This window comes from Pygocentrus nattereri, chromosome 3, assembly GCF_015220715.1.
Source record: "Pygocentrus nattereri isolate fPygNat1 chromosome 3, fPygNat1.pri, whole genome shotgun sequence".
NCBI lineage: Eukaryota > Metazoa > Chordata > Actinopteri > Characiformes > Serrasalmidae > Pygocentrus > Pygocentrus nattereri.
Genome location: NC_051213.1, coordinates 17,437,616 through 17,463,997, shown reverse-complemented (window position 1 = coordinate 17,463,997; position 26,382 = coordinate 17,437,616). Strand labels below are relative to the sequence as shown.

At 40.8% G+C, this 26,382-nt stretch overlaps 2 protein-coding genes across 2 annotated transcripts; one reads left to right on the top strand and one right to left on the bottom strand.

The window, feature by feature from the left end:
• Positions 1-2,010: 2,010 nt before the first annotated feature.
• bcan (brevican) lies at positions 2,011-20,999 on the top strand. The gene is made up of 14 exons (XM_017721679.2): positions 2,011-2,155; positions 7,623-7,705; positions 8,123-8,515; positions 8,766-8,940; positions 9,152-9,279; positions 9,404-9,697; positions 9,844-10,773; positions 10,934-11,950; positions 12,548-12,655; positions 12,928-13,086; positions 13,771-13,853; positions 18,380-18,524; positions 18,699-18,881; positions 19,065-20,999. The coding sequence occupies exons 1-14, from the start codon at positions 2,151-2,153 to the stop codon at positions 19,190-19,192; spliced, it is 3,831 nt and encodes a 1,276-aa protein (XP_017577168.1). The 5' UTR covers positions 2,011-2,150; the 3' UTR covers positions 19,193-20,999.
• A 5-nt stretch (positions 21,000-21,004) lies between these two features.
• hapln2 (hyaluronan and proteoglycan link protein 2) lies at positions 21,005-26,148 on the bottom strand. Its single transcript, XM_017721680.2, has 6 exons — positions 25,920-26,148; positions 25,265-25,365; positions 24,203-24,562; positions 23,274-23,390; positions 22,892-23,074; positions 21,005-21,778 (listed from the first exon to the last, which is right to left on the bottom strand). The coding sequence occupies exons 2-6, from the start codon at positions 25,341-25,343 to the stop codon at positions 21,501-21,503; spliced, it is 1,017 nt and encodes a 338-aa protein (XP_017577169.1). The 5' UTR covers positions 25,344-25,365; positions 25,920-26,148; the 3' UTR covers positions 21,005-21,500.
• Between the last annotated feature and the right edge of the window lie 234 nt (positions 26,149-26,382).

The following is a 26,382-nucleotide window of genomic DNA, read 5'->3' as shown; positions in this document are numbered from 1 at the left end:
AAGTTCCTGCTGCGAACAGAACATGCTTCCTTTACATATCTGCTCCATTTCAAAGAGCCAGATGAGCAAGTGGCTAGGTGACTGGAAAAAAATATTAATTTAACTTAATTTAAATAAGATACAGCACTGAGTGGGGCAGTGGCATACCAACACAGATGCCCTGTCTCACCACCCATGTGAGGAGGAGAGCTGTTGCAACTGTGCACAGCTGGAACAGAGGGACACAATTGTTGCTGTTGTGTCTCCAGGAAGCACTGGAGGAGTCCCTTCTGGCTCTAGACTCAGAGGAGAGCAGCAGGTAGACTCCACACTTCAAGTAGTCTGCTGTTGGTTGGAGTGTGGCAGTCACCCCCACTGTGAAGTACTGTTCTCCCTCAGTCCTGAGGAGAAAGTGTTCTATTCCAAGTGGGATTGAATGCTATACCAGTGGTGGAAAAGCTTGTGATATATATGTTCTGCTCCATAGCAATTAGGAGCATGACTGTGAGCTACTGGTGTTTTAAGAAGTCTGTCAACTGCTTAGGGTAAGGAAGACCCAGACCACATCTTTTCATTCTCAGACAGACTTTTGAAAGAACAGTTTAACCACACCCTGGCTGTCTAGTTGGTTACACTGACTGCTGAGCATCAAAGAGACTGCAACCAGCACCTCCATTTAGTATTGTGGGCCAACAGGTGAACCATTCAGGAGACCATGAACTGCTCCTTAGTGGCTTTGATGTTTGGGAAGGACCTCTTCACCCCTGAGAACCTAGTGCTTGGGCGGAAATCCCTGGCACCCCCAGAGTGAGGTACCCCACCAAGCTATATGAAAGACTTTTAGTGGCCAACAGTTTTGCCTGCTAGCACCAGGAAAAGGCAAGGATACAGCAGAAAAGGGCTTATGACAGCTTTTGTCATGATAGGTCTCTCAACTCAGAAGACTGGCTGTGTGCCCCTCATTTTAAATGCGGGCTCTTTCACAAGTTAAGCAGTCAACAGGAAGGATCTTATAGGTTGCTAGAGTGGCTCTCTGATGTGTTGAACAGGATCTAGCTGAAGTCTCGGAACCTGGTGGTGGTTCTACACCATGACAGATTGGCTCCCTACTGGACAGTCATCCCACTGTAGGAGAATCAAGAGGGAGCATCCACCACTTGGCTTTCCCACCACTTGGCTCAGTGCACTCACTGGAAACTAACTGGTTAGGACATTTGACTGTCTTGCATCATGAGCTTGCCTACATCTGCAAATTACAATGTGAAAACAGAGCTTTCTTCAGTCACAGAGGAAACACAAAAGGGATTTTTGTTCTGTTCTCCAGTATTCTACTGAGAATTAAATGTGGAGCCTCTTACACATGTGGTGAGAAGAGGAAAGATAAAGATTGTAGTATGTGCGTAACTGTGTAACAGCAAAGTCACTGAGAAACCTGTGCCTACAGGTTTAAATGACTTCAATGAGGTTTAAATGAGTTCAAGAATGTTTTCAATGCCACAGATTTCAGAGGACCCGTCATAAATGCTTTAACAGCACCTGGAGATGATGCTTTGAGCAATGGAGGATCCTCACATGCTGCTCTCATCAGCAATACCGGTAACTCAGAAGATGCTCTTTCTTACTGTAAGTATTTCCATATTAATCATCTTTCAGTGGTTGCATGAACTCACCTGCCAGCCTCCGGGAATCAATCTCCCTGAACAGTCCCTACTTTTGGAAATACTAAAACATTTCCATCTGCATGACCAGCAGTCCTGTACCACTTTTTTTTTAAGGAGTCTGTTCAGAAAGCTCTATCTCATGCTCTCTCTCTCTCTCTCTCTCTCTGTGTCTTTCTGTCTCTCTCTCTCTCTCTCTCTCTCTCTCTCTGTGTCTCTCTCTCTCTCTCTCTGTCTTTCTGTGTGTGTCTCTCTCTCCCTCTCTCTCCCCCTCTCTCTCCCTCTCTCTCCCCCCCTCTCTCTCTCTCTCTCTCTCTCTCTCTCTCTCTCTCTCTCTTTCTGCTACCCTGCTTCTTCACTCTCACGCTCTGCCTCCCTCTTTCTTTCCTCTTTGCCTGCGGACAGGCCACAGGTTTGTCCTCTTTCGTGATTGCTCTAAAGGAAACTATACTTCTGGGGTAAGAACAGAAAGAGCAGGCTGCCTGAAGATCATTTTAAAACAGATTTTTTGGAATGCGGTATGTATCATTTCTTTTATTTATTAAAAATGCCTAGTTGACAGTCAAAATGGGTTTTAAAGCTGATTTGGTGTTTTGTCTTTTTGGACAGATGCAGGTTTTCAATGTTAATGGGCCACCCATAAAGCATAACTACTGTTTAATTATTTTGCTGTTTTTAATTTATGCAAGTTTTTTTACAATTCAATACTCTTATCAACATCACTGTACATTATTCATCTTGCATTAGCTCTGACTGCACTTGTTATTTATTGTTTATTGCTTGTAAGTGGTGATGTGTTAATGCACTATTTTTTTTTTTAGAATTAAATGAGACAATTTGGAGCAGTGTATAGTTGGTACAATTCTGTAATTACAGTGAAGTTTTTATCCATTAATTGCTCATGTCTCTGTCTTTCCTCAGTGGCTCTTAATGTTTGTATTTTCACTTGATTTCAGGAGTCATTTGGGTTATGATGATGTGTAGATTATGTGTTATGACGATGTGTAGGCTGTTTGAACTCCTGTCAGGTTTGCTGAGTGTTAAAGGCACAGAGCTTTTAGAGGGCAGACACCTGTTTTTGACATTTTACTGTAACCCGGTTTCCTTATGTTGACTGTTCAGCTCTCTAAAGCAAAATCACATGAATTTGTCAATGATATCATTATGACTGTTATCCTCTATACTGTTCATAATACCATAACTATACCTATAAAATAGTCAAAGCAAATTTACATATTCCTGAACACCTGAAAGAGTATTGAATCCTGCCTTTCTCAGAAGAAGGATCTTATTGACACTCACTTGTTATTACCACATAGGTATAATAATTTTGCTCCTTTTTGAAAACATTTGAAATGTAACTGTATGAAATGATGGAATAGCTTCTGTGATGATATATCTGATTTTCCAGTTTTTCTGACTATGCTGTATCCAGTTTTTAAACTCTGCCATAAGTTGCTGTTTAGAATGCTGCACTATACAGCTATGATACACATTCTCAGCTCAGCTCTCAGAATACAGAAGAGTTTTGCTCAGTCTGATAGTATACTCCACCTGAATGTAAAGGCCTTGCACTTTTTGCTGGATATACTGCAGATTTCAGTAGGGGTGAAATCAGCAGTTATGCACCTGGGGTATGACTCTTTTGTAGACTAAAAAAAGAAGGCAACACAGGCACTGTTGAAATATTCAGAGAAAGACTTGTATATATGTGCATTTTGTATATGTCCTGAAGCTGATTTGTGACTACCTGTTTATGTTAGACAAGGACTGCAGCTCAATCATTCCCACTGAGCTAAACAAAGCTGAACATTTTTTGTAATCTAATGGTAGATTATAGTTTGGTTATGTTGTATTTCCAAGTGATAATAAAGCAAGTTTATAGGCATCGATTTTTGATGACTATATATTTGTTTATTTGTATGTCTAGGCCTTTTTCATTTAAATTAATTCCAGCTCTGTGAACTATAATTACTTCCTTACCCTTGTGTTTAAATATCCCAATTCTTCAAGCCCTGAGGCAAGCCCTGAGGCAAAATAGCTCATCTGTTGTTTTACTCAAACTAGACAGTATTCCTAGTTTTGTACAGATTTTGATCTGTTTATGCATTTAAAATGTATACATCTTGTAATATTTGCTGAAAAATGTGCAAGTACAAATCCTAGACACTTAGGCCATCCCATACAAGAGATGTCTGACCCATCTTGGGGGAAGAGTGTATATGACAAGTCTTTTAATCTAAATGCACTCAATGTATTGAGTAATTAATGTGAATGATCTATTAACCACTGTAAAACTAATATGGTGTGAGAAACTTGTGTGGGCCCATACATAAGTCATTTGGGTTTAAATGGTTGTGTACATGATTATACTAGAGCTGCAAGTTTTCTGTGCTGCAGAGAAGGATACAAAATCCCAAATCTACCACAGTCTTTATGCCTAATGCCTCAAGCCTTTACTCACACCAAAGGGGTGAGAGGGGATTACTATATCACTCAATCAACTTTCTCTCTCACAGTCTCAATCTACATCTTTCCCACAGCCTTATTCTTCATCTCTCCATGAGTTCTGGTCAGTTTGTTCTTCTAAATGGGGTGTTGGTTGCTCCTGGCAATGGGTCGAGTCAGACAGAGTCATGCAAGGTTAGAAGTGGTGGGCAGGGCTTTGTGAGCAGTGAGCAGAGGATGGTCATGGCCAGGCTGATGGCAAGAATGGATGAAAAGCAGTAGACAAAGCTACATTCCACAGTAATAATGGCATGTGGGGAAAATCATGTGCTGCAGTTTATAATATCTCATTCTAAACTGCCCAATGAGAGAAAATGAACTAGCCATAATATTCCACATGGCACATAAATCTCATTTTGTAAATAAATGAGGCCAACGATGAGTGGAGAGATTGTCACATGGGCAAAGTGCAGGCACTGAGTGCGTAGGATCTGGTGTGATGGATAGCACACCACTCCCTTGTCCTCCTTCTTCTTTCTTTCTGCAGCTCCTTCCTGTTTCTTATTCTCTTCATCCTAACAGGACCCTGATCTGGCGTCCCTCAAGAAGGCCCAACCTCCCTCCTAGCCTGTGCCATTTCCCAAAGTCATTCTGTATTCCAGACAGCAGGGCCTTGGCCACGATGCCTGCTTAAGCACTCCTGAGGTTGCTGGGCTGCGTCTTCCCCGCTTGCCCTCCGAGCAAGCAGCCTGTTTTTTTTTTCTTTTGGATTATGGAAATGTGGTCATGGCTGTAGAGCCACTGGGGGAAGAGTGGCTTTCAGGAAACAGAAACGCAGATCAAAGCTGACTGCCTAAAAACTCTCATTAACAATTAACAACAGCCAGACCATCTTATAAATGCTGGACAGACAGAGAGGGAGAAAGAGAGACAGAGGAGGCGGTGAATTCCTGGGGAGAGAAATTGAGATAAATGGCACAGAGAGCTGGCAGCTTGATTGCAAGTTTAGGTGTTCCCTGCTGAGTCTCTCCCATCATTTAGGTTTCCTCCATTTTCTCAAAGGTTTTCTGGAAACTGCCACTGAAAATTACGAGTGCCTCTCTAATTTCCTCTCAAATCCAAGCTGGGCATTAAGTCCAAGATTCACCCTGGTTAGGACGCCCATAACACACCCAGTGATTTTCTGCTCAGCACTGCACTTTCTCTCTTTTCACATAGTTAATGCCAGTTTCCATCACTCCCAGACATCCAGTCCCTCTCTCTCTCCCTGTCTTCCACTCCCCCACTCCCCTGACCTCATTTATCCTGTCTTTGTGAAGAGCACAGTGATGTCAGGAGCTCCTGCTCTTGTGTGCCTGAGGCTTTCGTGTCCATAGAGTGGATTTCTTTGGGCTTTGTACTTTCTGTCTTGTACTTACAGTAAACCGCTTCTTAGATCCCTGGATGCAAATTCTTTATGGGTCATGTCTGTGGGAAGGTCCTGTTCTGTAATTGAGAGCATAAAAGTCAGGATAAAATCTAGGATTTGTGGTTTTAAAAAAAAAAAAAAAACTTTCTTCTACCAAAGCTACATGGCATCAAAGAATATTGCTGCATTTTGTATTTTAAGTTAGACTTTCAACCATTTTGAAATATTTAAAATAGGATAGGTGGAGTGCAGATGTTTGAAAGTTGAATGATTTGCAGCTCAGGAACATTTTCAAAAAGAAACATGTCAGTAAGGCGAAATGCTTAAATGTTCTTCCTGGTTCAAGAACACAGACTATTAAACCATTAAAGATGAAAGGCCCACTATGTTAAAATAGAAAATAGTTTGGCATTCAGTACACTATGTTGACACAAACCCCACACTAGCAGTGTAGTCGATCAATTATTTAGTCCATCTTACCTCACTATCCCCAAAGATCCCTCTCTCTTTCCTATATTAAAACTCAAGTTGTTCAATTGAACTTTAATGTAGTGTCCATGGGCACTATTAGATTATAATATCCCACACTAGTAGATTTTCTAAAGTCTTTAATTTCAGACTCTTGGTTTTGAAAGAAAAGCAGAGAAAGAGAGGAGGACGACAGATTAGACTTCTGTAATTATACAGTCACACCTAGAGTCAACCTTAGTTTTGGTAAATTATGTGTATAATATGGTGTAAGCCTAAACTGACTGACCTCATATATGAAAGTAAAAATGCAGACACATTTAATCATCTACGTATTTATGTACATATTTCAAACGCTAAGACAAGACACCCCAATTAAATGCCTTGTATCATTTACAGAATGTAATAAACTGAACTTATTTGAATTCCTTAACATACTTAATTGAACAAATAACACAAACACATGCTGCAGACATTTATAATTCACCAAAGTTGCTGAAAATATGTGTCTACCTTTGTCATGTCTGGCTTTCTAAGTACTTTTCATGTGGCATGACTATGCAGTTCATTCACTCTTTACAAACATCAGTGCAATGCATTTAGCAGGTGGTCCTCTTTATTTATTTCTTCCACTCTTTCTTAGAGACTGACGAAGTCTGATTAAAATGTTCCCTTTACTCAGTTAGCTGTGTATTATATCAAAATACCAATGTAAACATGCATTTGTAAAAGTTCAGCAAAGAACTGAAAAAATATTTATATATATATGCAATACAATATGTTTAATAGTTAAGGACAGATTGGTAGTTTGTTGCATCATCAGAATTCTGAGCACACCCCAGAGCTCCCAGAGCATACTGAGTTTTGGCTCATGCCAGCTGGAGTGCACACAGGGTTGCCAGATCCCCTATTCAGCAATCCTCAACCGCTGAGTCAAAAGTCAAACTCAAATGTGAAACCACAAATGAAATCTGTGGACGCAATTGCATTGAAAGCTAAGCAAAACAAATAAAAGGATACAACAAAAATTATAACATTGCAGAATCCGCACGCATAATGCAGGACCACACCCTGTAAGAAGAGGTCTACTGTGAAAGACTTCTGAAGAGCTTTACATGAGCTAGTTCATGACTTGCCCGTTGTCTTTATGGTATTCTGCAGTCATTCTTCTTCCTTAAATGGCATAACTCTGAACACATCAATGTTAATAATAAGTATTCTTGTTCAGTTGTTTTAAACTATCCAATCAAAGTTCATTATGTATAAGAGAACAAGATCACAAATTCTGCCAATCTGGCAAGAGTAAAATGACAAAGAAGACATATTTAGCTGCTTCTTTCTCTTTCTCTTTTACTGTCTTTAGCTATTTTTTTCTCTCTTTAACACAAATCCTTTTACATGCATATATATATATATATATATATATATATATATATATATATATATATATATATATGCATGTAAAGACACTCTTGTGTGTTCAGTAAAGGCTCAGCAGATCAACATATTTGCATATTTTTCTCATTTTTGTCGTTTTACACCTTTGGCAAAATGGTATCCTTAGTTGTCTTTAACAGTAGGCAATTGTCCTTACTTTGCCTGTCAAAATTGTTCACTTTAGCCTTTCTATTCTCTATTCTTGCTCCCTGTGCCCTCCTCAGATCAGTGATGTTCTTGTCTCTGTTGCTGTGTGCCATCTGTTCATTTGTCCTGCCGTCCTCTGCTGTCCCCAGACCAACAGCAGGTGAGTCACCTTCACTTACTTACTCTCAGGACATGATTAATGAGACTTGACACACAGGGCATGCAAGGCCTTTCAGTATTTTACTGCTGTGTGTCCCCAGAGATCGTTCTATACATTTAAGGTTCCTCACAGAAACTGTGTAGGTAAGAAACCCAAAGGCAGAGCTGAGGAGTTTCATTTGTTGGCTACTTATTTGCTAGTTCTCTTACAGTAATGTGGCCTGACTTGAAATGGCCTTCAGCAAAAATATCTCAACGAAAGTGAACACTTCTCACTTTTTTTGCTTTTGTAGGCTATTTTACCACTGGTAAATTAAATTTTATGGAGAACTCACAAAAGTCTTGTTCAGTTATAGAATTATCAGATTACCACCCTCATTTATATTGTATCACACCTCAAGTCATATATTTTACTCAGATGAAACCAGCCACTTGCAAGTTACCATCCCTGGCACCCCACCTGTGTCAGCCATTTTGGGAGGCTCCCTGACTCTGCCATGCCTGGTGTCCCTGTCACAGCCTTTACCAACTCTGTCATCAACGGGCCGGCATGCCGCGCTCACTATTCCGAGAGTGAAGTGGAGCATTCTCTCATCTGGACGAGAGACTGAAATCCTGGTGGCCCGAGGGGAGAGAGTGAAGGTCAATGAGCTTTATAAAGGTCGGGCCTCACTTCCAAACTATGACTCATCTCCGTCTGACCTCACTCTCGAACTGGACGGCCTAAGGCACAGTGATACGGGATTCTACCGCTGTGAGGTCCAGCAGGGCCTGGAGGATGCTCATGACCTGGCTCAGATCAAAGTGAAAGGTTATTATTACATAGCACCTTTCAGCCAAAAAAAAAAACCCTACAAATCTTATTGGTTCCTTGACTAATTGAATGTTTCAATATGTTTCATAATGAGTTAAACAATATAGATGATCAAAAATTACTTGTAATAAAATCTCTTTACGTTAACATGGTAATCGGTAATGCTAGAATTAGAAAGCATTTGTGAGTTGTACTGTATATTCTACAGCTGGTACTGTAGCTGTTCTTATGTACTGAATGTCCTCAGGTGTGGTATTTCACTATCGGCATGCCTCCAGCCGCTACGCTTTCTCATTTGATGATGCCAAGGACGCGTGTGAGGACATTGGGGCTCAGATTGCCACTCCAGAACAGCTTCTGGCTGCATACAACAGTGGATATGAGCAGTGTGACGCTGGGTGGTTAGCAGATGGCTCTGTCAGGTGAGAGTATTAACACATAGTAATTAATTTAGCTCTTCAACTGGTTGTTATTAGGTCTTGCTGCTGTTAGTAAATGTATAATATTTAAGCAATATTCAAAAGGAATATCTGTCAATTATTGTTATTAATTTCTTGAAGAAACATTGTACATTAAATATTAAAATAATTTAAGATTTGGTTTCAAATTAATTTTAACAAAAATCTCTTTCAGATACCCTATCCAGATGCCTCGTGAGGGCTGTTTTGGAGACATGGATGGTCTGCCAGGGGTCCGAAACTATGGCATGATGGATCCTGATGAGCTTTTTGATGTGTATTGCTATATAGAGAACATCAATGGTAAATGTACCTCTTTTGTTATTACATTTATTCCCTTTAATAGACAAGCCGTAAATATAAGTGTGGTGTCATGTAATTTATTTCGATAATTTTAAAATTCTAATTTAAGACTTTTTTTGATCAGGCGATGTGTTCCATGGGTCCACCCCACAACGCTTCACACTGGCTGAGGCTAAAGCCTACTGCAAGCAGCAGGGTGCTGTGTTAGCCTCCACTAGTCAACTATACGCTGCATGGAATGATGGTCTTCACCACTGCAGCCCAGGCTGGCTAGCTGATGGCAGCGTACGCTATCCCATCATAACCCCACGAGAACGATGTGGGGGCTCTGAACCTGGCGTTAAGACAGTGTATCGTTACAACAACCAAACAGGCTTCCCAGAGCCTCACACTCGCCATGATGCCTACTGCTTCAGAGGTAACAAATATAACAGTTTTTATTTTGCTAGGGATGTTTTGTTAAAATTCATACTTATTGTACTCACTCGTGATCATATTTTTTTGTGCAATTATTTGCTGCAGAAAATTCATTATATACTGCCTCAAATCCATTTTTGTCTACAGGAAATCTTGATTCTCACACAGTTAGCCCTGTAGGTTACTTCACTACAGAGCCAGAAGACATCGGCCAGGACATTGTATCTTTAACTGACCCTCAGGAGGAGTTCAGTCTGGGTCATGTGACTCAACATAAAGAAAATGAAGCTCAGGGGGCTGTTGAGACCTTCCCTATCTCCAGTGAACAGACAACAGTGGAGGCAGATAAGCAAGATTCTACACCATCCCTACTTGAACAAGTTTATACTACCACTGTCAACAGTAAAAGTCTCAGCACCCCAGCAACATATGGATGGGAATCTGAGTCAACTCAGAAGAACTCCTGGCAAGAAGTACTCACCGACCCCATTCATGTGGAGTCAGTGCCAGAGATACACCTACAGCCCAATCGTAATTACCCTATACCAGTAGAGGATTCAGATACAGAGAATAGCACAGCCATATATGAAGTTAAGAGTCACAATCATAAACATTATCAGTCCATGCCAGACACAAACCTGGAACCAGGAGAGCGAGTGGACTACAAAATCTATCCAGAGAGCAAGCCAGAAACTACAACTGATAACTTAGAGCTGCCTTCCAACTTTCGGGAGATTGGAGGATCCAAACATTTCCAGGAAATGCCTGAAACCAACCTTGATGATCACGATGGAAGCCATGTGGATGAACAAACAACTGCAGTACAGACCAACCTTGATGATCAAAATGGAACCTTTGTGGGTGAGCAAATAGCTTTAGTAGACACATACACAGGAAACACTACTGAGCCACCAGGCCTGGATGAAAATCTACACTACACAACACAGACCACCTCTTTTGTAACCCCTGAGGGATCTGAAGATGAAGTGATCACACCATCTACAGAGAAGTCTTCTCCCTTTGTCATAATGAGTGAAGATGGAAAAGGGAATTCCTCACCTGAAACCACCACAGAGAGTAAGCAGAGATAAAAATAATGTGTTTTTTTTAAAGCTTGTCATTTTCAGTTTGAGATCAGGGCAAATCTTCTAACATATTGTAGTTATCATAATGCTATAATAATAACCTTTTGATGAATTTTGTTCAGTTGAAATTGTTTGTTTTTGCTCCCTGATAGGTTTCAAATCCAGTCATGAGCACCCTGGTGTTACAGGCACTTTAGCTCCTGTAGATGTAATGGGTCAGGAAGCAGGACATACCTCAGCAGAAAACCTAGTATTTTTCAGTTTTGCTGATAAAGAAAATGATAATGATTCATCAGTGACCATAACCCCTACACGTCAAGATGAGATAGAAGTAGTGTCTTTTGACGGTTCCGGGGACCATGACCATGTCCTAATACTGACTCTCTTGACCACACCTGTACCTCACATGTTGGACACATCCAATACACAGAAAGCTATGGAGGTGGAGGCCACTTCAGTTATTCCACAGAGTAGCACTCTACCTGGCTTCAGCATCATAGAGCAGGAGGTAAAGCAGGATAAGCAGGAGGGGCTTGGGGAAGCACCTGATGTCTTATACAGTACCACAGCTTCACTCACAGAGACAACCTCCAACCAAGATGGCAGCAGCCATGAAGATGACTCATCAGGAGAGGAAGAGTCTTCTGGAGGAAGACCTTCAGTGTCACAGTACCCAGACCTCAACTACCCTAACACAACACCTGTTGTACCCTTCAACTCCACACACCTGCTGATTCTAAACACAACAGATGTTAATGACACAGATGTTGTTGATATTGATACTGAGACTCAGTCCAGCACAACTCCTTCTACAGTAGAGGTCACGCTGCTTCCGGCTATGACTCCAACCCCTAGCTGGGACACTTTGGCCTCTCTCACCCCACCTCAGGAGTCCCGGGAAGATGTGGAGTTCAGCGGTGACACCCCACTCCTCATAGACAATGCTGAGTCCCTAGCTGAGTCTCATTCAACAGCAGCTCCTACTAGTAAAGAACCTGAGGAGGGCCAGAGCCCATACACAAGCAAGGCAGACAGTGAAGATCATGTGCTGACTACCACCACAGAGTCTAAAGAGAGCAAGGAAGAGTATGAAGTAACAACTAGAACACACACTACTACGTTATCCACCAGAACAACACAGAGAGTGATGGTCAGAACAGACATCTCAGGTATCAAATATACCATTTGATAAGGCATATCTTTGCTGGAGGATCGTCATTTTCTTTTCCCTTAATTCCAGTATTTCTAAGATGGTTTTATGATTTCATTATGTAGTCTAATTATTCAAAGTTACTTCTGAGATATATACCAGGGAATAATCTCACAAAACAGAACATGTACATTTTTTGATACACTTCATGTAAGCAATGTTGATGCTCGTTTAATCCAACATGGCCTACATTTGTTTCTACTTTAGTCTCCCTGAGCATTTTATATTTTTTTATGTTTGTTTCATTTGGGTAAATGTTGTACCTATTTGTAGAAAGAGAGACGAGATTATTGCTAAATGTGTTATCCTGAACATAAAACTCAATATGTGAGTGGAACGACAGCCACCATGATTAACATGCATTTTTTGCCCAAGTACTGAGTTTAGTTTTCCAAACACAGCCATTTTCTCTTGCTATATAATGGCTCCACCTAGTGGGGAAGGCCCAGTTCATCATTGAATATGCATTTTAGGTTAAACTAGTACAGTGCAAGCTTAAATTTGTACACATTCCTTACACAAGCAGCCACTCAGCAGTGAAAATTTTGTGTTTTAGATGGCTGTGTTGAGAACCCATGTGCTAATGGTGGCACATGTGTAGACAGCGGTGCTGGTGTCAAATGCCTGTGCCTACCAACCTATGGAGGAAAATTTTGCCAAACAGGTGAGTTGCAGATGCATTGGCAATTGAGATACACTGCTTCTTCCAGCAACCAAATGTGGTGCTCTGAACTTATATCACTCATTTTTACTCACCTTTAGATGGATAGAATAAGCTAGACATGTCTTTGAAATATCGTTGTGATTAGGCCCAGATCTCTACGAGATCAATCTATAAGAGGAAGGATAATGAAATGAATGATGTTTGAGCTTTTGAATTCTGACATTTACAAGTTTTAATGTGTCCCTCTTTTCCACATGCTACTTTTTGTTTAGATTTAGAGCGGTGTGAACCAGGCTGGGAAAAGTTCCAAGGAAACTGTTATAAGCACTTCTCAAAGCGCCAGAGCTGGGAGGCGGCAGAGCAGCACTGTAGAATGTGCGGAGGTCACCTGGTCTCCGTCCTGTCACCTGAGGAACAACATTTCATCAATGGTACATTTGAACTGATCTTAACAGAAGCTGCTGCATGCAAATGATCTAAAACTGGTTTTGCTTGTTCTTGTTTGATGAATAAGATAAGGTTTCAAAGAAGGAGTAGAGGAAGTTTATTTCTTTTGTAAATTGTGGACTTGTTTTGCAGGTACATTCTACAAAATTAGAATGCTATTAGGGTTTAAACTTTACAATTTGCATACTGTATCACAAATTATTACAGTAAGCTTACAGAGGTCATTCAAAATTATGAATTTATTTATATTTCTGCCTGATGTTAACATATAACACAGATTAACTGATCCAGAAAACTGTCATGGACACTACCTTCATATTGTAGGAAGTACTGAGCAATCCAGACTGTTTTAACTTGAATCATTTGTAAAGTGGAGCAAAGAATGTGCATACTGCTCATGAGTTTTCATGAGTACCAAACCATGGAAAAAACTTCAGTTAGTTAATTACATATTATATTTCACTGAGAGTTGCTTGTTTACCAATATACACATCAAAAGCACTAATATGAAAATATAGAATATGATTGCGTCTGCAAGCAACAAATGGTGCTTGATGTTCCCTGAAAAGCATTTTGAAGCCTGGTTTGAAGGCAATGTTTTGGTCTGTAAGTGTGATGGTAATCAGGCATTTTATGTCTCTGACTTACATCCAAGTTTCTTTCTACAGATAAGTACAGGGAGTACCAATGGACTGGTCTCAATGACAGGACTATTGAGGGTGATTTCCGCTGGTCTGATGGCAACCCACTGGTATGCTTTGTACAGGCCACACATTACACTCATCTACAGCTGGTTGTTAATAGCCACTGAGTACAGGGCTCTGGAATAAGAGCAGGAATAATGACTCCTAAAAACATCAGTGTTGCTAAACTGTTTTTTCGTATAGTCTCTGGTGTAGCCTCCAGCAACCCAAGAAGGAACAGGTTGTCAGTTTCTTTTCTAAGCAGTTCCTTCTCAGGGAATGTAATGAGTTGTTAAGCTTGTGGGTCTTCAAGCCAAATCATGTTTATGATTTACATTTTGTTTGTCTCTTTTAGAGTCAGTATATCTATCCCATACTTACCCATATTAACACCTTATTTTATCTTTTATTGAATTAAACCTTCTTGGCTTGATGTTTTAAGAAATGTCATGTCTAAAAATTCTACAGCTAGTAAATGTAATCATTCACACTATCAGCTTTCTTAAGAACTTGTAGCACAATGTATTTACACAACCACTGAGGTCAGCCTGTGGTATCTTGTTTCCAAAACACTAAAAACTACAATATACAGCAGACGTATTTACAGTATACAAAGATATACTTGCAAACAAAATGGTAACAGAGATGCTCAGTGGTGTTGTTGCAGATTATCTACAAGATATTATCAGTGAGAATAAGACCGTAAATCACTTCTGCTTGTTAAAGATGCAGACAAATTATTTGTATAGATAATTTTGTACTTCCTTCCTACTTGCAGAAGGGTAGTGGTATGTGTCCGGAGAGAGTAACGTCTTTTATTACAGTGAGGGTTCTGTTGTGGCAACAGTGCTTGTAGGGCTGGTCAATCTGGTTAATCTGTAGATTAAGTAATTTTTCACCTAGAGCGATTACTACATGCTGTCTCATGTATTCAAGCATGCATCGTATTAGTGTGAGCTTGTGTTTTTGTGACGAACACCTAGTCAAGAACTCTGTCATAGTCAAAAGTACCTTGAGAAATGTAAATATTAGTAGTCCTTAGTATAGCACTACAATGACACAAGCATGAAGCAAAATTTCTTAAAAGGGCGTATATCGTACACTTTTCTTGTGTTTTATTTTTGCCCCGAGGTCTACATGACATATGTATGGTTTTACATACCAAAATTGGTCATAATTTAGTCTTCTCTGGCCGTTTTGCTAACTTTTTTTTATCACTTATATTTAAACAGGCTGTTTTTGTTACTGAGCTTTACAGATTGATCGAGTGGCATGCAAAAGTTTGAATAACCCTGGTTAAATGACATGTTTTTTTAGTTTATAATGGGTACAAACATAAATATGGCATTTTTCTAGAAATTTAAGTTTTTAAAATATTAGAATAACACAAAATATGTGCTATAACATTTGCACAGAGCCATATTTTATTTATTTTTTCCAATATGTTAAAAAATAAATTAACAGAAATTGTGCATTAAAATGTGTAGACATTTGTTCTCTGTAAAACATGTATTAACATATTTTTGCCAGAAAAGTCCGCAAAACATGGAATTTGATCAGGCATGGGGGAGCGGTGCAGTGCTGCACAGGCAGGGGGGGATGGGGCAGAGCTTGTGCGGGAGGTTGAGAGGTACCAACTAGATATAGTTGGGCTCACCTCCACCCACAGTGTCAGCTCTGGAACCAAACTCCTTGATAGGGGTTGGTCCCTCTCCTACTCAGGGGTTGCACAGGGTGAGAGGCACCGGGCGGGAGTGGGGATACTCACAATTCCCCAGTTGGCGGCCTTGTAGTTGGAGTTTGTCCCAGTGGACGAGAGGGTCGCCTCAATGCGAATTAAAATCACAGAGAGGAAAACTCTGACTGTTGTGTGTGTTTACGCACCAAAAAACAGGTCAGAGTATTCGGCCTTCTTGGAGCGAGTGGACGGGGTTCTGGAAAGGGTCCCGCTTACAGATTCCATAGTCTTACTGCGGGACTTCAATGCTCATGTTGGCAATGACTCGGAGACCTGGAGATGCGTGACTGGGAAGAACGGCCCGCCTGATCTAAACCCGAATGGTGAATTGTTATTGGACTTCTGTGCTAGGCATAGATTGTCCACAACGAACACCAAGTTTGAACACAAGGATGTTCATAAGTGTACATGGTACCAGAGCTTCTTGGGTCAGAGGTCAATAATCAACTTTGATGTTGTTTCATCTGACTTGGGACCATATGTTCTGGACACTCAGAGAGGTGCTGAGCTGTCAACTGATCACCATCTGGTGGTGAGTTGGATCAGATAGCAAGGAAAAATGATGGTCAGACCCGGTAGGCCCAAATGAATAGTGAGGGTGTGCTGTCGGAGACCCCTGTTCGGAATGATTTCAACTCCCACCCCTAGGAGAGCTTTTCTCATGTCCCAGGGGAGGTAGGGGACATGGAGTCTGAATGGACCCTGTTCAAAACCTCCATTGTGGAAGCTGCCGGGCATAGCTGTCGCCAAAAGCTTGTGGATGCCTATCGGGGTGGTAACCCAAGAACAAGAATACCAGTGGTGAGGGAGGCCGTCAAGCTGAAGAAAGAGTCCTTTAGGGACTGGATGGCCCAAATGACTCCTGACTTAGCTGAGAGGTACCAACGGGCGAAAAAGGTGGCAGCCGCAACAGTGGCAGAAGCAAAATCCAGGGTGTGGGAGGAGTTTGGTGAAGTCATGGAAAAAGACTTTCGGTCGGCTTCAAGGAGGTTCTGGACAACTGTCCGGCGACTCAGGAGTGGTCGGTGTGGCTGCGCCCAACCTGTATTTTGCAAGATTGAAGAAACTCTGACTTCAAATGAGGATATTGTTGGTCGGTGGAAGGAGCACTTTGAAGAACTCCTTAATCCGGGAGACATATCTCCCTCACAGGAGTCAGGCCTCTGGCGTGTCAAGTTCCATTTCCCTGGTGGAGGTCACTGAGGTAGTTGGCAAGCTCTTCAGTGGCAAGGCACCGGGGGTGGATGAGATTCGTCCGGAGATGCTTAAGGCTCTGGATATTGTGGGGCTGTCATGGCTGACGCGCCTCTGCAATATTGCATGAACCCCAGGAACAGTACTCTTGGATTGGCAGACCAGGGTGGTGGTCCCCATTTTTAAAAAAGGGGACCAGAGGGTGTGTGCCAACTATTGGGGTATCACACTGCTCAGCCTCCCTGGAAAAGTCTATGCCAAGGTGCTGGAAAGGAGACTCCGACCGATAGTTGAACCTCAGATTGAGGAGGAACAATGTGGATTTCGTCCCAGCTGTGGAACAATGGACCAGCTTTTCACCCTCTCGTGGATTGTTGAGGGGGCATGGGAGTTTGCCCCATGTGTTTTATGGATTTGGAGAAGGCTTACAACTGACTTCCCCGATATATCTTGTGGGGGGTCCCCCAGGAGTATGGGGTATCGGGGCTCCAGGCCATTCGATCTCTGTACTCCCAGAGTGAGAGCTGTGTTCGTATACTCAGCATGAAGTCGGACCCTTTCACTGTTAGCACTGGGGTCAGGCAGGGTTGCGCCCTGTCTCCACTCCTGTTCGTGATATTCATAGACAGGGTGTCAAGGCGTAGCCTAGGTCAGGAGGGCATTAGCTGCCAAGAGGGTGGCGTCTCTACTATTTGCAGACGATGTTGTTCTTTTGGCTGAATCACATAGATGCCTCCAGTGCCCAATGGAGCAGTTTGTAGCTGAGTGTGAAGTGGTTGGTAGGTGGATGGTATGCCCACTCCAGGTAAGGGGAAAGGACTTGCCCCAGGTGGAGGAGATTAAGTATCTCGGGGTTTTGTTCACGAGTGATTGGAAGAGGGATTGTGCGATTGGCCACAGGCGGGGACAGGCAGCAGTAGTAATGTGGTCACTGTACCGGACTGTAGTGGTGAAAAGGGAGCTGAGCCATAAGGCAAAGCACTCTGTTTACCGGTTGGTCTACGTCCCAAACCTCATCTAGAGTCATGAGCTGTGGGTAATGACCGAAAGAATGAAAACGCGAATACAAGCGGTGGAAATTAGCTTTCTTCGCAGGGTGGTGGGCTACACTCTATTTGATAGGGTGAGGAGCTCGGTCAGCTGGGAGGAGCTCAGAGTAGAGCTGCTACTCCTCCACATTGAGAGAAGCCAGCTGAGGTGGTTCGGGCATCTGATTCGGATGCCCCCTGGACGCCTCACGGTGGGGGTGTACCAGGCATGGCCTACCGGGATAAGACCCCGGGGTCTTCCTAGGACCCACTGAAGGGATTACATCTCCAAATTGGCCTGGGAGCGGCTTGGGGTCCCTGGGAATGAGCTGGAGGAAGTTGCGGGGAACAGGTCATCTGGGATTCTCTGCTTTCCTAACTGGTACCACGACCCTTTCTGGATTAAGCGGTTAACAACGATGATGATGATGTAAAAGTAAATGACCTCTGTTGTGATTGGCTGCCCTTTATTGTGCCACGAGTGGAAAAAGTTTGCCAAAAGTGCATGAATTTTTAATCATCCATTGGCTATTGGTTTTCAACCCATCTGTATAATGATATCCATGTAAAAATGTAATAATTACTCTTGTAAACCCTAGAGAATGATTTTACTATTTACTTTCCTCTCTTCTAGCTGTATGAGAACTGGTATCGTGACCAGCCTGATAGTTATTTCCTGTCAGGAGAGGACTGTGTGGTGATGGTATGGCATGATGATGGACGCTGGAGTGATGTGCCCTGTAACTATCATCTGTCCTACACCTGTAAGAAGGGCATTGGTGAGTTTTCCTGCTAGTGGAGGTGTACAGATTGCTTTCTATAAGGGGACTTCAAAAATGGGAGTCAAAGTTATAGCTTTCTAAACATTAAGATTTGTTTGGCTATATAGCTGTCCTTTGTTGTTCACTTAGAGATGCTCACATTTTAGCGCAGCCCTGTTTATCTTTTCTCAGCTTTCTGTGGTCAGCCCCCTTTTGTCTTGAATGCTAAGCTGTTCGGTCGGCAGCGCCTGCGGTATGAGGCCAATGCTCAGGTGCGTTTCTACTGCGAGAAGGGCTTCATTCAGAGGTACAACCCCATTATCACATGCCAAAGCAGTGGGCAGTGGGAGGAACCACAGATTACCTGTACACCAAGTAAGGAATAATATTTCACTTGCATTAACGTTCATCTTTTGACCACTAATGTCATGGATTATGTATGGACATGAGAAAATTATAATATGCAAATAAAAGATCTGTATATTATGTGGACATAAAGGTTAGCACTGTTAGGTCCGTGCAGTAGTGTTGACACTGTGTGCATTTTGTCATCAACAGAACCAGCTGAAACCAGAAACAAGTCAAATGGAGATCAGGTCACACTGCACACTCCTCAGGACCAGGAACAAGTACACATAGAAGATACAGCCACAGAAAAAGCAACATCACATTGGTGGAGCCTTTAGACCAACTAGCACTTCTTCATTTACTCTTCTGCCCATCCTTTTTATTCAAGAGACTTCCATCAATCATCATGCTTACCGTAGTGTTTTACATGAAGAGCCATTTTCACATCACACTTCCAGTCTTCCACTCCACTCAGCAGCTTCTTTCAAGCACATTTTGCTCTTACAGTGTGACACTGAATTACTTATTTTGTAATTCTACGACCCAAAAACATAACCAGTAAGGAAACACAGAGCAGCACAATTCCCAAACACTGGCAGTAGACATTAAAGCACAACTGAAAATGACAAAATAATAGAGCAAATAATTTTAAACCTCAGCTGGTCTGAAATAAACTGATGCCGCTGTCTTATAACAACTTCATTCCATCCCAGTGAGAGTGTCTATTAGTGCCATGATGTCTCAGAAGGCAGATTATGACAGACAAGAGCATGCCAGTGTGAGCCAAGACTGACCAGATGCTTTCAACCCCATGCTTGAAGCTCCCCTTAAAAGGTAACATCATCAGAACTCCTGTACACCAAACCATGCCTTTAGCCATGTTTGGCCCAGTAAAGTCTGTGGGCTACATGTCTATGTCTCACTTAAGCCAAGGCATTAGTATTGGTAGACCCTGGCTGTCTTGGCTTAAGGCCAGCAGTGAAAACTGGGCTAATAGTACACTTCAGCAGTCACCATTCACACATTTGTACACAATAGAGCTTGTGCTCCTCAGCCATGCAGGATACCTTTAAAGAGAACCAGTTTAGGCTGTTTTAGACTAAACGTCTAATAGATAACATTGCTTTTCAAATATTGTACCATTGTTCTCTCGTCACACTACCAAAAACCAGCCTGACAGTTGCAGGAGTTCCTTATTAGAGCTTTAAGCCTATAATAAGTCAACAAGAATTATTAGCTTCAGTTAGTTGGTATAAATGTAGTTGAAATATGAAGTCTGCATTAATTTGTGCCTGGCTGTGAAACACAAGCTTTTCATGTAATTTGGTGCTCAGTTTTTCAGGTCTCTGACTTGCTCTAGGGAATGGTCATTTCTTACTGAAATTCCTACTAACTAACATCCTGAGTAATAACTATTTTTACAGACTGAAATCCAAAATTTGTTTAGTCATTCTGCTTTTTAGTAGCATTTTTCCTGGTTCAGCATTCAGATATTTTAGCTTATGCTAATGGCATGTAACTTCTCATTGTTTCACAGTTCCTCATAAATTTACTTGAGTACTTCATTTAACTCTACTCAAAATCACTCATCATAACACAGTCATAACACATGATAAAAAGTGCCTCGCAAACTGAGAGGAAAGCAGCACCAATCTAATTTTAATTAAGAAGGATTTCAAAACTAAATAAAATCTTGGATGTATATTCTTGAATCTAATTGGCTGTGAAACATAGGTAAGTGAATGTGTTACTAACACTTAAAAGTCCAAACGATATGACTTGGAGATTTGTGAAGCACTGTACTTATTTTGTAAACCAATCTTTCATGGTAATTTACTTTGTGGCTTGATCCCCCCCCCTCCCCCCACCCACTACTTGGAAATATTTACTCATAGTTTTGAAGCAATTGCCAGGAGTGAGGAAAATGAGCACTACAAAGATTTGCATCACTGACACCATCATAGATATTTTTATTCATCTTGTAGTATTTTATTACAATGTTAGAAAAAAAAATCAAGCCATAAGGTGCCATCTGGTACATGGTGCCATACTGTTACAACATATACGATGCTGTGTTTGTTCTGGGGTTTCATAAAAAAGTAATAAATAAATAAAACAGCCCTTTTACTAACAGCAGCAATGATACAATGTTTTTCTTCTTATTTTTACCTGGAAGTAAGTGTACTTTTTTTTTTTTTTTTTTTTTTTAGTAAATCCACAGGCATATTATAAGCATTGAAAATTAGTAAAGAGCATTACACATTGTACAAGTGTTAGATCATGTACATAACAAAACATCATCCAGATAGGAAACAAGAAGATCTGATAATAATTTACAAGCATAGTTATCTTTCAGATTATTTAAGAGTGCACATTAATAACACATTAGTTATCATTCACCCAGTATGAATTCCCTCTATAAAACACAAGTTAAAGGTTTTTACAAAATATAAGACCAAAGTAATTATCCGTATCAGTGCTGAAAATATCAGATTGATACTTAACTGGAAAACTGCTGGGCTCATCTCCACACCATTCTCCTTGTGTAACTATTATTACTATATTAATTCCAGCTTTCCAGATCAATACTATCAATAATGTTTAGCCTTGTGTTCTGTTCCAATAAGAGCTAATGATGTAGGTAATTTACCTGTAGCAGTATGCCCCATAAAGACGTAAGCTTTTGCTTGGGAATCCAAAACTGTGGACCCCAGGTTCTGGAATTCCACCACAGTGTTCCCTTGGGGTCCTGATTGGGAAACGTACACTACCATCCTGTAGCCAGCCTCCATCGCATCGGTCCAGCCCTAGAAACATCCAGGAGGAGTAGAGCTGTCCCACACGGGCAAGGTTAGCTCCTTTCTCCCTACATGCATGCACTGCTTCAGAAAAATCCAGTGGCCCAGGGACATAGAATACCACACCTGTATAAGAATCAAATATACAGGAGAGCTAAGTTTGGTCTTAATATTGTTTAGTACAAAATTTTAACTGTAAAGAGAAGTTACACATATTTTAATACACAGCCCTTTTCTTATTTGTTGACACTGCTTCAATAAATAAGAAAGGGTATAATTCACTATAAAGTGAACATAAAGACCTAAGTATTTTGGTAAAATGATACTAGGTTCTAGCTAATTCTACCATGGTCGTTCAATGTCTCTTGTACCATTTGATGCCAGTTTAAACTTCAATGTGAAGCTTAGTACATTGCACAGTTCACTGAAGCACAGGTCAGCATGTCTAGCTAGGATCCCTGGACAGTCACTTTTGGGATTATAAAACTTTGGCTGATCTCCCATTAATCTACAAACATACAAGTTCTATTACAATACATTCTAAAGTATTTAATGTAACACAATCATCAAAAAATAATTCTCATTTCAAACAACACAATAGGGAATCTACTGCATGGAATGAAATTACTTCTTGTGTAGGTTTTAGACATATTTTCAGACAATAATCCATAAATAGTGGAAATATAAAGAAAACAACAATGTTCTCTGTTATTAGTAGGTCAGGTGCTTCCATTGGAGCATGAAGATGACATTTGAAGCTGCCAATTTTGCATAGACATGGTAGGAGCTCAAATGTCACAGAAACAGTCTTTTTCTCTCTAACAGACTCACTCCTATGTGCTTAAACAACAGGGGATTGTTTTTCTTCTCTCCATTACTGAGCCCACCATCCCTCTTGTCTGGACTGTTGCCATGCCCAGTTTCTCAGAATCATCACAGTGTAAACAATAACATATAAAACTACTGCAGCTGTTCACCTTGACTGCAGAGATGCTAAAATCATTGCGGTGCAAAGTACATCTGCGTTTTGTTTTTTTTTTAACTTCACTGGGAGGTTGAGGCACTGCTGTTTTCCCTGCTCTAATATCTTTGTGATATTAAATTATCTTCAAGCCTTTCTTTATACCTGAACCATGTGTGTTGGTGAAATAATAAACTGCAGCATTGTGGGTACTGTGATAATATTAAAGGCCTTCTCAGTTTCAATACACTGTTATCACTGCCAATTCATCTGCTGACCTTCAGTGGTAGAAGTGAAGCAGAAGGCATCATAATGCTCCTGTGTCCGGTCTTTTGGTCCATAGCTGCGGATCCCTGGAGGAAGATCTCCTCCGCAGGCTGGTCGTGGGTCCAGGATTGGATAATGGACTGTGCCATCATTTAGCCATCCAGCATTACACCAGTCCAGACCTTCTGTCCATGCTAAATATAGAATAGAAATGGTAATTGGCTAAGAAAGACCTGCCATACAATAGAGCAATTGCAGAAGTACACAGAAAAAAGGACAAAATAGACAACAGGAAGTAGTCTAAGCTTGTGTTTTGAACATAAATATGAAAGGTAAATTGAATGTAAATACAGAATATTAGCAGTTTCATGTTTGCTAAATACTGCTACTCACCCCTGTAGAGCTGTTTGTATGTTGCCAGTGTGCCATCCTGCTCTCTACAGGCCTCTTTAGCTTCAATATAGGACAGTTTGTACCGACCACTGCTGCTCTGATAGGGAAACACAACTCCTGAAATATAAGCAGTTTAAAAAGTTTTTTTTTTAATTTTGCTGTTACATGCTGTCACAGATTTCTGTTAAATATTTCAAATCTATTAACTATTACATTTTTGATAAAAAGCGCCCTTTGCAGCATATATAACATACATATATATATATATATAACCGTTGTTCCAACACACCTATCTCTAGTATTTAAACACTACCAATGTGACTTGTCTGAACTGGCTAAGGTTTTTATATCAGGGCTAGAACCAAACTCAACATGGCAATAAATTTTTATGATCAGGATTTGACAGCCACAGCAACCTGTATGGATACTATCACTACATCCAACATGGAACACATCATACTGCACACTTACTCCACAGTATTGTCCTGACTTACTTAATTTTAATGAAGCATTAGCCATGAAGGCCTTTTATTCATGACCTTTTTACCCATCTTTACTAAGAGTGCCAATAATTATGGAGCTGGCTGTAGTTGTCCCAATAAAATATTAATATTTGATCAAGATATTGTGAACATCTCATATTTGCTTGTTAATATATGTTAATATATTTAGTTAATTTTTAAAATTAAGCAAAAAAATCACATATTTAATGACACCTTCTCAAAACTGATCACCTTAACAAGTATCAGGAAGAAGAATCATATTTGTGCTAAGCTGTTTTTGGGAAACCTGGCCCTACACAATCACTGATTGCATTTAGAATTGTATTTGTTAGTAATCCACCCAACATTCTTACATGTGACTCTGGTGCAGGAAAACTATATAGAGCAGGTGCAATTCAGGACTGGAGTTCGGGAACAATGTCATACCATCAATCCTGAGAGTAATGTCCACGCTTTCATCTTCGATTCCGTTGATGACCTCGCATCGATATTGGCCATCATCCTCCAGCTGTAGGCCAGAGAGAAGGAGAGAGATATCCAGTGCATGCGCACGGCGAAGCCTTGCTCTGGGTCCCAGGGGGCCATAATGTTTATCCGCATGGCCGTTCGTAATGAGAACAACATTTTCCACTCCTCGATGAAGAGGGTCAACTTTTGTCCATTTCACTCTGTAGTGAGAAGGTTTGATCCGCAGTACACAAGGCAGGGTAACGTTCTCGCCTCTTCGAGATGTGACCTCTGCATACACCGGTGGCTCCACAAGATACTGGAGGGCCTTCTCTTTGCCTGGAAAATTTTTTTGAAGAGTGAACATGAAAGCATTTGACATGACTATAAAAATTATCTTGATGTGCCTGAAGGTATACCATAAGTCCAAAAGTCAAGAGACCTGCTTATACAACATTTGTTCTAAATTCAGGAGCATTAATATGGAATTTTTCTACAGTAACAGTCTCTACTCTTGTGCTTTACCACTAGATGCAGGAACATTGCTGCAAGGATTTCACAGTGTTCATTCATAAGAGCATTAGTGAAGTCTGGCACTGATGTTGAATGATTAGTCAGTTCTGGGTCACAAACTAATCTCCACTCCAGCTCACGGGTATTGGATGGAGCACCATCACTCCAGTTAACACTCTTTCACTGCTCCACAGCCCAGTCCTGTATACCCCTTTAGTTGGCACTTGGCATTGTACATGGTGACATTAAGGTCGTGAGCTGCACATGGAGATGATACAAGTTGTGTGTGTCTGTGTGTGTATGTGTGTACGTGTGCAATTACACACCTGTGTCAGCAATGCATGCACCTTAAAGTAGCTGAAATCATTCATCAAATTAATTAAGTAAGTAATTAGACAGGGTGTCTGGATACTTTTAGACATAAATGCATGTCATGATATTGTATGTCTAAAAAAAACACAATGAATAGGATTTGGTTAAATTCATCCACAATCCAATGCATTTTCTCATGCTGATTCTGGTGATTACCTTTTTTGCTGTGGTGAAAAATGGCAGCAGTCCAAGAGAGAAAACTGGCAGTCACCATTATCAATGTAACGCAGTTCATGTTTGAGCACAGCTCTCCCTGGCTAAAAGAGAATTTTTAAAACCCCTTCAAGTCAGACGTGAAAACTAAATTTTCAAACATTTGCCTGGTGCTGGGCGATATTGATCAAATTCAACTTCACACAAACCAAATTTTCAGAAAGGAAATGTAATCTTTCTATGTTTTTTAAATATAGTTTAGAATTTACAGCTGTTCTTTCAAAATGTTCTGAAGCACCTAGCTAATGGCATGAAATTCAGTTAACTATCAGGTCTTGGACAGCCTGTGTAATTGCACAACACCGAATTTAATACACAGCATATCACCCAGCACTAGTTTTAACTTGTAACATAAAACAAGGATGTTCAGATCCAGCTGTGAATTTCCTTGGGAGCAGTTTATTGTTTTTAGTGCTCCAGTACATCTGAGTTACCTCAAAAAAGACTTGGTTATTCAACTACATAATTGGAATTATGTTGGGTAATGGACTAGACCTGGAAAATCCTTGTCCTGAGATAATCCTTTTGATGTTACACCCATAAAGCAAGCAAAAACAATACAGTATGAATTGTAGCTATCCAGAAACTGGTGTCATACCTGTTAAGCACTCCTTCTTGGGTCCTTTTTCCTTCAAAATGGCAAATAAACAAGATTCAAGCTCTCACAAACATGGCAGTAGTCTGTTGATACACTCCAAGTCAGTCTCTAACCACCACAGCCATAATTTTGATTTGTCTCTCTCTCAGTTCTGTCTCTTTCTTGTTCTCTCTCTCTCTTTCTCAGTAGGCTGGTCTAGTTGCCCTATGTCTGTGGTTCTGGACAGAGTAAACAGTTTTTTCCTTCCCTCTGTTCCAGCTGTTAATTAGATTCTCACAGACTCTCATTGTTCCTCTCCTCTCAGTTTCAACTCAATATGTGTACCACAATGCAGGTTAATGTACACCAGCCAGTTTTTAGCAGAGAAAAATGTATTTATTATTAAAAAGACTTGCTTATAACTGTAGTGCACCTTCACAACCACACTCTTAAAAATAAAGGTCAAAAGCGGTTCTTTGTAGAG

Coding starts and splice junctions, on each gene's coding strand:
- hapln2 (XM_017721680.2), bottom strand. CDS start 25,343: ATGAACTGCGTTACATTGATAATGGTGACTGCCAGTTTTCTCTCTTGG. Junction 24,563..25,264: donor TTTTCACCACAGCAAAAAAG/GTAATCACCAGA, acceptor AAAATTTTCCAG/GCAAAGAGAAGGCCCTCCAG. Junction 21,779..22,891: donor CTTCACTTCTACCACTGAAG/GTCAGCAGATGA, acceptor ATTCTTATACAG/GTGTGGTATTCTATGTCCCT.
- bcan (XM_017721679.2), top strand. Junction 7,706..8,122: donor TGTCCCCAGACCAACAGCAG/GTGAGTCACCTT, acceptor TATTTTACTCAG/ATGAAACCAGCCACTTGCAA. Junction 8,516..8,765: donor GGCTCAGATCAAAGTGAAAG/GTTATTATTACA, acceptor GAATGTCCTCAG/GTGTGGTATTTCACTATCGG.